Below are 14862 nucleotides of genomic sequence, written 5' to 3'. Positions count from 1 at the left end.
AGTACTTTTCAAAATGTACATATTCACTGGGCAAAATATGAAAATTACTGCTGACGCTTTTTGTCACAGATTTGTTGTAATAATCGGGATGGATGCTCTTCAGATGGGCAATTAAATTTTTACTGTTGAAGGAATGTGATTTGGTTTCTCCTCACTTTGCTATCAGTTTCGGACACATCAATAAAACCTCCACATCTCAGACAAACTTGCATTGCTAGAATTGCTAGAACATTACTGATTCATTTTAGAGCCTTTATTAGCTGATAAGATGACCTCATGATATTATGGCGCATGCCTGCTTGCATGCAGATAAGAATTATGTTTACATTTGGGTTTTTACGAAAACGCATAATGTATCCTTGAGGTCTAACACCAAGGATGAATGCATTTCCTTTCTCAGACGACACTGTTGCTTGAAGTCCTGCATTGTTTACATCCATGTTTGCTAGCTTGTAGTCTTCTTCCCTGCCTTTGTTGGACCACTGCTACACTTCTTTGCAAATAAAAGTAACTGTCGATTAAAGGAATAGTGTTAAATAGGTGGCAGGAAATTGTATCACGTTGCCTGTGTGCATGATACAAACAAAACCAGGACCTACTTGAAAAAACATTCTATTGTGGTACCAGCAGTCAAAAGTCCATAGGGTGCCTTTTAAAAGGTATAACTATTTAGGTATAATTGATATAACAGTATCCCTTTTAGATGCGACAAATTTCTGTCATCCCATGGGACATATTGACACATCTCCCAACCATAACAAAGGCTTACTAAATAAATAAAGACGGCCTCAAAGTGTCAAGTATATAGATTGTTTAGAGCTCAGCCAGATGGCATGGTGGGAAAGGCTTCCTGTGTTGACCATTAGAGGATCGTTTCTGTCAGACTTCAGCTCTTCATCTCTCTGTGCAGAAAACAAAAAAAAATGAGAGAATTTCCTTTGTGGCATGCGTGGGGAGGGTGTAATTGAAAAATTATTCCATGCATAAAATTATGCGAGGTACTGTTGTTTAATTGATTTTGTGCATGTGAATATTCAATGGCGAGAGAAGTAAAGTTAGACTTGAAAGCCAGCTCAGTGTTGTTTAGTCGTGGCTTGCTGTTTCTGCTCTTGTGTAACACATTTTGATGAGGCACCTCAAAGGTAGATTGCTCTGCTCCAGCCTGGGTTCCCATGCTGCTGGTAAATCACATGAACGTTCTGCTTTCAAGCCTCTCTCTATATTATAATACATTAATTCCTGCTCCTATGGCTTGGGGGAGTCAATTAGAAATAGTCTTGTATAAATAGATTCATGAGATGTGCCGGAGTGAGTCTGGGCTGGTGGCTGTAGAGAGGCAAACTTGGTGAATATTTGAACCTGGGCTGGCTCGGAAACATAAAATGTCAAGAACATTACAAGGTATATGGATTAATCAGAAACCTGTCTTTAAATTTGAATGCATAAATACTTAATTCAGGCATTGTCACATCTTGTTATATGTTAATAATTAGTTTCTCTGCTGTTTGTTGCTCTAAACTATTTTACCGCCTTGTAAATAATTCCCCACCAATTTAATTGTCCAGACAAAGTGCTAATTTAACTTTGATAAAAATCTTAAGAGCTAATTATAAAATACTGGCTGAAGGTGTCAAGTTTTTTTAGAAAATTGTATTAGGAATAGAAGAGAACTGTTTCATGTTGGCCTGTATTTTGTCCCTCTTTGTGATCAATGCCTGTATTTGCTGAAATCATAAATAGTTGCCACCTCAAGGGTTATTTCAGTAATTAAAGTGAAATGAGGTTGAAAGAAATATATAATAATTTGTTGTGGAGTGTGCCCACAGCATGGAGTTATGAGTGGGCGTTGCTTTGTTTTGGCTGTTTTCTAGACAGAGCAATTCATCTCAGGCCTAATCTCAGTACAGTCTGATTTAGGAATTCAGTATTTATCATCTTCTCCACCCATAGTTGGAGCTGCTGGATTCTAGCTTTTGTTGGTTGAAATCATTTTAAAAATGGTACTAGTGCTCTTCTGAAAGTGCCTTGAGAGAGATTAGTTCTGGATATGGAGAGTTTCTGATTATGGCAGCATATTGCCAGGCTTTTTTTGATGAAAGACACGTTGACATGTCACAGTGGGAAAAGCAGGTATAAGAGCTAAATTCCACTTAGCTGCTTCAGTTTCAGCATCCTGGTGTTGAGCATGCTGGCTGTTTGACACACTGTAATGGCTTACTGTGACACCTGAATAGAACAGAGACATTAATGTTATTAGCATCACATGTGCTTTGCCTGCTATGACAAGTCAAAATGTCTGCTGAGAAAGATCTGAGCATCTGTTCCAACACTTTTTTTTTTGTTTGTTTTTAGGATACGTTATTTTGAGAATTAAAACGTTTGTTTCATAAATTCCCCCTTTTTTATTTTAAGACACAGCCATACAAGAACTGTATTTTTAGTCCAAATTCAGTAAAATAAGCACTTAGTCAGCACTTGAATTACCAGGCAGCTTAACTGTTTATTAATATGTTATTAATGTACAGTGCAGGTTAACTATTGCGTCTAAGATATTAAACAGACACCTGCCACCAGCTGGGACTGCAGCACCAGCAGGCGGTTACTAATGCCTGGATGTAAACCAGCCAGGTGGATAGTGGGACAGACATTTTATAAGTCCAGCGTGTTTTGATTGAGAAAATTAAAATACAGTTGTATGTAGACTATGTCAGAATAAGAATAAGAATAGAGCAATGCATAACCACATTCAGCACAAGCATGTGGACGTTGACCTGCAAGGAGAGCAAGCTGCTACTGCTAGCACTGCTAACATGTTGTTTATAGGGCTGTGTATTGGCAAAATCTAACAATATGATATATATCGCAATACAGGGGTTACGTTTCAGTGTAGATGAATCCGGTGACCACCCTGTGTGTTCCGGCATCATGTTGTCCCTGCCATTACTACGGTAGCCGGTCTTGTCTGTCACTGTCAATGTCTGCTGGTTGTGTCTAGAGAGAAACCAAAGTTTGCAAGATTCTTGCTAGATTTTTCATGGGTTCAGTTAAAATATTAACTCTCGTGAGATCTCGTGGGTCTGGAGTCGGGGGTCTGGGGTCTAGACACCGTGTCCAGATATTTGGTCTGACAGCAATAAACAGTGGCCCTCAGTAACTGATAAAGGTACCTTTTAGGGTGGCGATGTTAACATTATTCAAATTTTACATAGTATTAAGACAACAGCCAGAGATGGATAATGGAGAAGAGAAAAAATGGACCATCTGCACCACATTTAAGTGATAGAGTACTGTATTAGATTAAAAATGATGTATGAATTCACATTTTTCATCAGCTATTCAGGATTTTCAGGAACAAAATTCCTTTCTGTTCATATTTTTGATCCACTATGGCACATCATGGTCCTCTGTACTCTCAGTGAATCTCTGTAGAGTGTTTGGTCTCAGACCATCTCAGACCAGTGTTTGGTCTCAGACCATGAAGTAAAGTTGAAGTTTGACACGACTGTTGGAGGAGCTGACCAGTGCAGGTTCTGTTCTGCTAACGTTACATATAAAGTGTGAAAGTAGCAAATTGTACTAAACTTCATATGACGGCTCACGTTCATTCATGCTCATGCTATAGGGAAAGGCCACTGTGGCAGTGGTGGCTTGTTAAAGTCGGGTACTTTGCCATTGCAATACTGTAAGCAAGCTGATAAATTGATATAGAACAGGGAAAACCGGTAATGGTGACGCTATCTAGTGGTTGGGGGTTTAAATGATACTGATATGATTGACAGAATAAAAATGGAAGTACACCCTTTCAAAGAGCAGTAAATGTAATTTGTAAGAATGTTCAGACATTGGAAGACCCTTGCTGTTTATTCATGTATCATGTTGGCCGAAATGTTGGTGACAGTCTTATGTAGAGCATGAGCGAGCATGTGACCACAACAGGCAATATTGAAGTCAGCAAAAGTTATTGAGGTTGTGTCCATTTATATTGTACAAAACGTTTTGTATTATAAACATTGTCTTCCTTTGAAATATATGCTGCTATAGTGTTGGTTGTTTGGCTCTGGCTTGACTTAATGTGGCACAATGCAGCGTTGTCTGGCAACACACTGTTTTGACCACTCCATTGCGTGCAAGCTCCCACCACAGGTAGAATACCTTGTGGCATTGTACCATTGTGCATATGTGAGTGAGAACTGTAGAACCAGGCCTCAGGAGTATAAACCCCTGTGTGTGTTTGTGACTTTGTGTTTGATAAGCATTCAAACTGGACTTCCTACCTTTCTCTTTTTTCTTTACCTTGAACCCTGCAGCAACACGCCCACATCAACTAGACCCTTGTGTTGTTGTGCCATGGAGCTGCTGCTGTCTGAAAGCCCACTGAGACATTGCTTTTGTATAAACACACAGAAAAACAGTTTATGCCAGTGTCTGCTATTTCATGTATTTTGACAAGCATCCTGGCAGCATATAGGAAAGCTATTTGCATGATTGGTTGTTTTAATAGGGCTAGTTTGGCCTGAAGTTTAATTTCAGTTTTTCTGATTGAATAGACGGGATTGGTTGTCATGTCTTAAAAAGCTGCCAGCTGTTATTTATTTACTGTTGTTGATGATTTTTATTATTCGAGATGCTTTTCCCTGACCAAAATTGATAAAATCGTTGTCAATTCAGTTTAAAAGCTGTGAAAAACATGTTAAGATGACGACTGTCTGCACAAAACAGTAGCTGCTGGTAGCTCGTGTATAGAAATGACACTGTTGCTCTTGTGAAGCCAAGTAAACCAACCGAACCACACACTCAACAATTCTGGTTTTGACCGGTGCATCTTATCCTTCCTGTCCACAGTGTTCACGGCAGAGCAGTACCAGCAGCACCAGGAGCAGCTGGCCCTCATGCAGAAACAGCAGCTTGAGCAGAGCCAACAGCAGCAACAAGCCAACAACCCTACAACAACCACCAACACACAGGTCAGTAAGGACAGACACACAGCGCAGAGCCTTTGCTACACCAGGGAAGACCACAAAAATGAAGGGTTTACATCATTCTTTCCTGTTCAGAATCAAATTAGGGTCTACTTTGTCTAATGTCACTTTCCCACCTGGGCTGTTGTTGCTGTCCGTGTCCTTTTTATATAGATGGTAATTGTGAGCACACTTCTTCCATGTGCTTTTACCAAATCAAGTTAAATTAGAGCTTGATTAAATCAAATGTACCAGAGTTCTTTAAATATGGAAATGATTTACAGTTGAAGGTCAGTTCACCCGTCCCTAGGAAATGGGACACATCCTCATTCCCACGAGCAGCATTAATGCCACTGGCTGAGTTCCTGTTTGGCAGCAGAAGTGCTGAGCTCAGTACTTTCAGCAGTTTCATACATTTTAGCCGAGCGGTCGAGTCTCTGGCACGGACCAACATGTTTTTTCCCTGTTTCCCATCTAGACACTCGTGTCCAAGACGTTGGACCAGGCCAGCGCCCAGTTTGCTGCCTCGGCCCTCGTCACCACGGACCAGCTGCTGGCCTTCAAGTCCAAAGAGGAGCTGGTGCTGGCAAGTGGAGTCAACGGTGTCCTGGCAGGTGCAGGTGAGTGACACTTATTTTATTTTTGACTTGTTTTACCAATTAAACAAAGCAATTAGGGGCAAATTGTTTGTCATGTGTGTCTCGGTTCTCAGTGGAGCAGTAATGAAGATCTACTTGTTCTCTGCAAAGTTTTGTACTTGGGGGGCTGCTCCCTGAAGAGGTCATCAGATGATTAATGGAATAAGAAGGGAAAACATTTCTTTAACATGAACTTGTGCCTCTTGAGGATAGGTCTGCACGATTAATCAAATATTAATCTTGATCGTGATTTTAGCTTGCAGCAATGAAATGAAAGTGATCGATGGTGGTACTGGTGTTTAAAATGTGTTCTCCGTTCATAGAAAACTCTGCTGCATATCAAATCAAGCTCTTTCTAAAAATCAGCCAACCACCATGAACTTTTTAAGAGTAATACACAACAGAGAGCAGACAGACAAAACAAAAATCAAATATTCTGAGCAGGCGGTGAAAAGCTAGCCCCTCAAACTGGATCGTCATCCACTGTTTGGAAGTATTTTGGATTTAGGGCAAGTGACAATAAGCAAGAACAAATCCTATGCAAAGAATGCATCAAACTTGAGTCTGCACTGCAACCAAGCAACACAACTAACCAAACCACATGAAAAACAAACAAACTGCAGTACGATTAATGCACAAAAGGTCAGGAAGAGTAACGCTGGTAACATTACCGTCCTCCTCCTCCTTCGACTCTGCATTATGGTGTGAATGTAGCACAGAGTGAAAGTCGGAGCAGTGCTCTGTTTCTTAATTTTGGGTAAAAACTGCAAAGTTTTGGTCCACATTCATTCATTGTCGTTAATATTATAGTGAACCTTATTTTGATTGATTTTGCCGTTACGCAGGCAAAACATGAAAGTAAAAGCAATTTCCTGTTGATTTATGTAAATGATATGCAAGTAATGAAAGTGCAAAAATATTATTTAAAATTGTACAGTCGTACTTGAGGCCTCTGAAAATCCTTCAAATGAAACAGTTGAAGGGCAGAATCACTCTTAGGTCTAACTGCTCACAGTTCATGTCGACAGTAAGGCCTTATCTTGTGTTGAGGGGTCACTAGTAGTCACAGCTTCATTCTAATAGGCCACAAGCCAAAATAAGTGGGGAACAACCAATTAAAACGACCTTAAAGCTATACAAGAGGAAGCGATGGAAAGGGGGAGTGTGTGTTAAGGTCTGAATATTTGAAAATACTAATATTTGGAACACATAAAAACGCATAACAACACATCCACTGTCAACAGTCATCACCCCTTTCCCTTGTGTATGGAAATGGGGGTGGATAGAAAATGAAAACCACTTTTGAATACAAGTTATTACAACAACATCATTACCAACAGTCTTAAAAATTACCTCAGTGTTGCATCAACACCTCAGTATCATTGTCAACAAGAGCTGAACATAATAAGCTTCACAAAGAGGATTTATTGCATGGCTGTTGTATTAGATTGCATTAGATTGTGCAGGAGCACCTCATAAACTGATGGCTTGTCATTGAATCTGGCTGAATCCTGAAATATAGACAAAGAAAAATGTTATAGGAATTAGAAAAAAAAAATGTAAATTCTTGTTGTGTTCTTGATTCTTTTGATGTTTTCATTTGCATTTACGAGAGCTCTCCTCTGCTCACCAGGTGTTTTCAAAGGCTTGCACCTCTCCAGCACCACCGCAGCCCTTCACCAGACCAACCAGTCGACACACACTACCACCTCCGTGGCCCCGACTTTCCTCCAGCCCTCCTCCAACTCGGCCACCCCTGCGCCCGCCAACGCCGTCCCCACCTCCCTTGCCACCACCCCCGGCGCCCATGCAGCAGCAGCGCTGGGGATCTTGGGATGCAGCGCCGCCAATGCCACCCCCGCCACCACTCAGGTCCTCATCGGGAACAACATCTGTCTGAGCGTGCCGTCGGCCGCCAGCCTGGCCGGACGCCACATTCCCCGGACCCTCGGCAATGTGCCACCCTCTGCCTTAAAGCTGTCGGCCACCACCAACCTGCAGATGCCCAAAGTCTCCGGAGCATCATCCATGGACCTGGGCTCAAGGTGAGGCACTGTTGCACCGCTACAGAACTCATATTACAGACCTTTAAAGGAATAGTTTCACATTTTGAGCAATGCAGCAGTCAGTAGCATAAAAATCAATTCAATTAGTGTACAGACACGCAAGTGGTCTGGATCTCGCCGCTAAACTTCGGGCAAGAAAATCAACAAAAAATTCTTTGGCAGTATCATCTCTTTAAAATCTCGACAAAACACAAGATATTTGTTTTGATTGATTTCATACTAATGCTGCACAAGCAGACGTTTATCCAGAGGCTTTAATTAATTTACGACTGGAACTGAAGCTGCACAGACTTGAAGCCTCCACACAGGTGTGGGCGATCAGACGATAGTTTGATTCCTTATGGCATTGACTCAGACGACGCCTCCATGTTCCAGACACAACACAAAGCAGACATTAATAAAGAAAAAAAAAAACAAGAATACATACATATAAATATGCTTCCCCAGAAGAAGAGAACTTTATTGTAAGTTTGTCACTCTTGTTGTAGCAGCAGAAGATTACATTTTATGTAATATTTGTTTCTGGATAAGCAACAGTAAAGCTTTTGCACTAATACACAATCCCTGGTTTAAGTATTCAGTTGGAGCCGGCAAATATAATCGAAATGTTGCCAACGCAGTGTCTGGCAGAGATAATGCAGCTGAGGATCCACACAAATCTGCCTGAAAGAAGAGCTGAAATAATGTGACGTTGGAGCTCTTCAGTATTCACACACACAGAAGAGATATGTTGGCTCAGATCTAGGACAGTTAACGATACAGTTTTGACAAAATAACAAGGGTTGTACCAAATGTCTGTGGTTTCTTTTTGGATTTTTTCTTTTTTTTCTTTTTTCTTCCTATTCAAATGAAGCTTTGAATGTCTGCCATCATATTATATGAAATCATCACCCTAAAAAAATTAAATTAACTCTCCCAGTTAATACAGGTGCATACTTCACTTTGTGTGCAGCAAGCAGGAGAGTAAACAGTGCACAGACTACAGTGTAAATGTTTTTTGAAAGGCTAAACTGCAACAATTATGAATTGAAGCAGAAATTTTGTCAGATAAGTACATGTTGTGAATTTTGGAAATAATTACATCCATCTTACCTGGACCACAGCAAAGCTGGGGGCTGGCACTGTAAATGAGAAGGTCTGTGACTTCTTGAGTGAGAAATCGACCATCGGTCAGTAGAGTGTTAGTTTCTCCACTGGTCATTGCTCTTTCAAAATGAATAAGCGTGAGCAGTACATCCTGGAAAGATACGGTTCTACACAAGAGACGTGATGATATCACGTGGGGCTGAGGACACTGGGTTGAGCATAAACATAAGCTTTACATCGCTTCAAATTAAGAGTCCTTCATACTACGTTTCATACAGTACACAGTCCAGTTTTAACCTCGTCTCATTAAATTTTGACCTGAATTTTGACACACTAAAACATGCAGGAGATGTCCTGGTATTGTCTCCCTGAAATAAGCGGGGGCATCTCTGAAAAAGACGTATGGATGGCAGCATATGTTGCCCCAAAACCTGTATCTTACCCCTGTCATGGGCATTAACACAACCTCATACCATCACAGATACTGGCTTTTGAAGTTAAGGCTGGTAACAATCTGGATGATCCTTTTCTTCTGCAGCTCAGAGGACACAACATCCATGATTTCCATGAAACTGAAAATAATTCAATTGAAAAAAGTTGAAAAGGATTTGCAAATGCTTGTTTGTTTTACACAGCATCACAACTTTTTTGGAATTGCGGTTGTATACTATTAATATTAGTGCAGCCTTGTCTTTATCTGTCCCAGTGCAGAAATGCTGGGTTTAAACAGAACTCATGAATAGAGCTGCACAGAATTTGAATCTCAAGGTTATGAATGAAGCTTCAAACTCTTTGGTACAGCCCTAAAAATAACTTGGGATATAAAGAGCATCAGACTGAATCTTTCCTCGTTCTGTCTTTTTTCCCGCAGGGATAATCACGACGAAGACAAGCCAGCACTGAACAGTATAGCAGACAACACAGTGGCCATGGAGGTGACGTAGTAGCGGTGCAGCGAGGAGTCCACTCTTTAGGTGCTGTGCATCGTAGCATCGGGAATGCAAAAGGGACAGCAGGACTCTGACACAGACTGACAGAATGACGAGTGGCCGTGGCCGCTCGCTTGCAATTCTCATCTCTCATACTTTTTAAATCCTTTTTTGTTTTGTTTTGTTTTTTTGTTACTGTTAAAAAGTACAAGATTGACATCTGTAAATTATGAATATGGCAAAATTAGTATCTGTACAGTAACTACATATTTGTAATATCCCCCTTGTATATATTACTTGAATACAGAACTGTCCATTTGTGATGTTTTGCACTTGGGAGTCAAACTTAAAGGAAAAAAAAGTAAGCCAAGTAACTTGTGGCGAGTGTGAGAGATGTGGGAGTTGTATAGACAAGAGTTTTATCACATCATGTGCATGGTGCGGAGCCTGCTGTTTTTATCTATTTATTGTGCTGTGTTTACAGTTTTTTTGTTTTGTTTTTGGTTTGTTTTGTTTTTTTATTTGTACACTGTACCTTCGTTGGTTCCTGTGCTGTAGTAAATGTTAGGTAGCTACGGACTCCTGGGTATTTTTGTATATTGTGAACACACAGCAGGTCCCCCCTCCCTCCCTCCCCACCCCACCCACCCCCACGTTTATTTTGGGTCCCTGTGCTTCTCTCTGTGGATCATGTGAAAATCAATGGTGACATACATACAGGCCAGGAGAGCCAGGAGGAGGAGGAGGAGGAGGATGAAGAGGAGACGGTGTGTTGGCGGGTGACTGTGGTTCACTTGAAGAGAGGTGCTCCTCTCTTCCTGGGAGCTTCCATTAAACATTGTCCCAAAACACAAGTAACAAAACAGGGATGAAGTCTCTTCCCAGAAGCCGCTGCTTCTGATTAAAGCACTATTTTTTTTTTTTTTTTTGTGATATTTTTGTTTTCATTCATGGTTTTGATAAATATCAATGCTGCTTTTGTATTTCGTTTGTTTTTTTTGAAAGGGGTTCTTCATTTTCATGCAAGCAGAGTCCCCTTTTCTATTTGTTTTATCCCACAAACATTTTTGTAAAACAAAAATTCAGTTATTTTTGTATTTTCTTTTCTTGTGGTAAACTTGATTGTAAGCTTTTCGTTTATTGAAAGACTTCATTCTTTTGTTCATTTGTTACTTGTTCATGCATAGGTGATAAGGGAGGTGAATGGGCAGTAATCGCTGTACGTGTTTCATCATTCCAGTTTTTAATAACAAAAAATGCTAAATGAGGGGGGAACGGAGGGGTTTATGGGAAAACGGCAGTTTTCTCCCCTCGCTTCCCCTTTTTTTTCTTTATTTTCGTTTTTTCTTTGAAAAAAGAATCTCCAGACGGCTGCAAGGCCAAAAACCACAAGTATTGGGTGCCTTCCTTTGGGGAATTTTATGTACTCTCTTCTGTGAAGAGTTAGGCACAAAGGCAGCATTACTTAGTAGTGCTTCTCGTCTTTGTCAGAATCTGAATGCCCAGTCCAATGGCAGGATATATCCTTGAGGTTTACTTGTCCCACCTGGAGGCTGAAAAGACTAAAAAAAATGTGACAGAACTCTCACTAAAATAAGACAATAAAGCCCAGGGCATTAAATGTGAACTGTTTGGACTCGTGTCTTTTATATACTCTGTGCATGTGTGTGTTTGTGTGTGTGCTCACAAGGATCTGGAAATAGAGCAACTGTAAAGTGACAAAGTTCAGATTGCAGTTTGGTTTTATCTATCAACTGGTTCATTAGCATAGACCCACAAAAAAGGCTAATCTTGAGAGACTTACTGGAACATATACCAGTGATATCTATTAAATTTCAGGAGAAAAGTTCATGAGAAAACTTGTGACGTCTTTTCAATAATAGCTGTTTTTGAGTCTTTTGGGACAAGTCTCGAGTCTGTTAGAACACGGCTCATGAGTTTGAGCTCTGGAGTTTGAGTCTTCATAAGTCAATTGGAAGTTGTTCTTGGAGGTTTTTCTCTGTTAGAGCAAGTCCCACAAGTCTTCATTTTGTGAGTCAGTTCACAGAAATTCTTCTGTGCAGAAATGTCAGTTTGGTAGTTTTGAGATGCAGTATTCGTCTGAGATTTCGCTCTTCTCCACAGTTCTCTACTTGCACAATTTATCATGACAGATATCCATTTTATGAACTGACTAGGAAGAAGATGAATGGGTTAGGGAGGTTTGTTGAGTTTTCACTGTCACGAAGATGTCTCTCTTCAAGCTTGGCAAGATCAGCATGTTAACCAATGCTGAAGTCTGGTTCAGGAATAGGTTATGTTTAGAGTTTGAGATTAAATCAGCTGTAAAATCATCAGTTTTTACCTGATACTTGCCCCGAAGATGCTCTTTATCAGCGACACAGATTCTAAACCGACAGAAGATGTCAGTTGCTGCATGTTTTTAATGCCACCCAACAAAATCAGATTACAGCAGCACAAACTGTATGCATCTGGTTCTGGTCCTATGTTCCCAAAGTCCTAAATGCCCATGGTTATGAGAGTCCCATGTTTCCAAGGTATAATGTTCCCTGGGTCCTATTTTCCCAAGGTCCTATGTTCCAAGGGTCCTACTATGTTTCCAGGGTCCTAAGTTTGTAAGGCCTTATATTCCCTGGTTCTGAGTTCCAATTGTCCTGTCTTCCCAGAATGCTTAATTCCCAAGGTTCTATGTTCCCAGGGTCCTATGTGCCTAGAGTCTTATGTTCCCAAGGTCCAGTGTTACCTGCAGGGTCCTATTTTCTCAGGGTCCTAAGTTCCTATGTTCCCAGGGTCCTATGTTCCCAAGGTCCTTACTTTCCAGGATCCTAAATTCCCAAGGTCCTTTGTTTCCCAGAGTCCTAAGTTCCTATTTTCACAGGGCCCTAAGTTCTCAAGGTCCTATGTCCCCAGGGTTCTATATTCCCAGGGTCACAGGTTCCCAAGGTCCTAACTTTCCAGAAAGGCAAGTTCCCAATTTCTTGGTTTCCCAGAGCCCTAAGTTCTCAAGGTCCTACATTCCCAAGGTCCTAATTTCCTAGTTCCTAGGATTCTATGTTGAATGCTAACAGCCAGCCCACTATGTGATAAATAGAGCTGGGGAACATATGAACATACGATATAGGAATGACCTCTTAGGAGGGGGAGTAATTCTTGGTCAGGCCTGGTTATTTCCTGGAGTCTCATAGTCACTGTGAGGTTACCAGGCAGATTCCAGGTAGTCACTTCACCCAGTCAAAAAACACCCAGTCACTGCGAGAACTGTTAACCACACATTAAATGCCATTCTTCAGTGCTGTGAGTACAACACAAAAGCTTATGTTGACCTCTATTATCTTGGGGTGGAAGCGGAAATCAGAGGCAGACATCAATCACTGAAAAAGTTATAAAACATATCCTGTAATACATGTAAACCAGCTAGTGAAGAGTTTTTAACTAGACCTGAGTCCAAGCACAGGAACAGTGGTCCCGCAAGGTGGACTGACACACTTTACAGTTTGTTCTACACCACTTTTTTCAGGAGGAGCAACACATCACAGACACAAATTCCCTGTAGAAACTCAGCTGTGTTGATATCACTTTCCCATCAGAGGCCGAATTACTCCCAAGTTTTTCAATTTAGCTGTTCTGGAACGCTGCCAGCATTATTCAGCCACAGATTATTTATGCTGCAGAGGAGAAATCAGTCAGCACTGAGACAACTGGCCCACCTCACAATCTGCAGGGTGGGCGTTAACCCCACCGCATGCTTTCTCATTACTACAGTGAGCGATTTTTTGGTGCAGACATGAAATAAAGTTGTTTTTCTCATCAACTTTTCTGGGTGTTAACAGTAGCTTTGTGGCTGAAATAAATCACTGATGTCGTCTAGGGAAGATAGCTGCAAGTGTAGCTCATATCTTGGAATTTTCCCATTAAATTCAATACACGTTTTTTCCCCCAAAATGACTTATGTGCGTGCAAACAGTCTGCAGCTTCTATCTCTTTCTCTCAGCTGTAATTTAGTCTGTAACAGGAACTGAGCATGTGTGAGGGTTAATGTCCACCCTTGCAGACCAGAAGGCAACCAAGTTTTGTTTTTTTCATTGATGAGTAATTCGTCTTCTCAGGCCACGTTTTCACCAGGAAAGTTTATTCCAACATGCGTGTTTGCCCTAAAGGAGTTTTTCTTTGCTAACAGATTCCTCTGCATCTACAGGCGTGGCAGTGCCAAAAACACGATGCAGCTGTTGGCCACCACTGGATCAGATGTCTTGGTGTGGGGAGTGATTGGGCGGGCAGAGGGCCAGGCCTGTTAACACTGCTCACACACTGCGGTCTCAGACAGCAGGTGTGAGGCTGCAGGCTGCGGTTCTGGTGGTGGTGACTGACAGCCTGCTTCTGTGAAAGGTGACTCCACTTTCCAAGTAATCAAGAACAGGAAATGACATGCACAGTTGAAGGGGAACTTTGGTATTTTTCAACCTCAAACCTATTTTCATATGTTTTTGTGTTTCTAAATGACCAATGGGGAAACCGCTGCAGCTATCAGCAGCAACAGGCTGCGATGTCATCTTTACGGGTAATTGTGCACCATCAATGTATGTCCACTAAAAATGCTCAGTCCTATTCAGAGTTATGCAAAACTACGTTTAAAATGAGTAAATCCAGATCAGATTTAAAATTAAGCAGAGCTCTGTTACACCATTAAAAACTCATCTCTGTTTAGTAAATACAAGTTTATTGATGTAGACCAAAATAATATAGGGTTGAATCAATATGGAATGCTTGCCTACCCAAATTAAAATAAATAAATTAATAAAAAATAAATTTAGGTGCTGCCAGAGCTAGTAAGTCCGGGGGGGGGGGGACTCTTAACCTTCGGCTGCCCTGTATTCCTTTACAAAGCTTTACATTGTTTGCTAGTTAGCTAAAATTTTAACAAAATATTACATGATTTGCTAACTAGCTAACTTTTTTTGCAACCAGAAACAGTTGTTCTATTGCTCACACCAAAGCAACCAGACTCCATTTACAGAAAACAAAAACAAAAGAAAACTCTCCAAAACTGTTGCTGTCTGTTTAAACAAAAAGGATCCTTACTCTTTAACAAAATACCAGCGTTACTCTTAATTTACAAGTTAGAACAAGCATAACAGAATTTGAATTGTCAGTTTAACAGGTTGACTTTGAGTTTGTTTTCTCTCTG

The 14862-nt window shown here is 40.8% G+C and overlaps 1 protein-coding gene across 2 annotated transcripts in view; it reads left to right on the top strand.

The window, feature by feature from the left end:
- LOC146307788 (enhancer of polycomb homolog 1-like) overlaps positions 1 to 11304 on the top strand; it is a 41878-nt gene extending 30574 nt beyond the window's left edge. For both annotated transcript variants that reach the window (XM_084746735.1, XM_084746734.1), the window contains 4 exons: positions 4843 to 4964; positions 5437 to 5578; positions 7230 to 7641; positions 9620 to 11304. In XM_084746735.1, the coding sequence (XP_084602861.1) occupies positions 4843 to 4964; positions 5437 to 5578; positions 7230 to 7641; positions 9620 to 9692 (749 nt within the window). In that variant the 3' untranslated portion in view covers positions 9693 to 11304. The remainder of the gene's footprint in view (positions 1 to 4842; positions 4965 to 5436; positions 5579 to 7229; positions 7642 to 9619) is intronic.
- The last annotated feature ends 3558 nt before the right edge of the window (positions 11305 to 14862 follow it).

This window comes from Lutjanus erythropterus, chromosome 21 (genome assembly GCF_056507025.1).
Source record: "Lutjanus erythropterus isolate fLutEry1 chromosome 21, fLutEry1.hap2, whole genome shotgun sequence".
Lineage (NCBI taxonomy): Eukaryota > Metazoa > Chordata > Actinopteri > Lutjaniformes > Lutjanidae > Lutjanus > Lutjanus erythropterus.
Note: the sequence above shows the minus strand (reverse complement) of the source record. Positions and strands in the feature narration are given on the sequence as shown.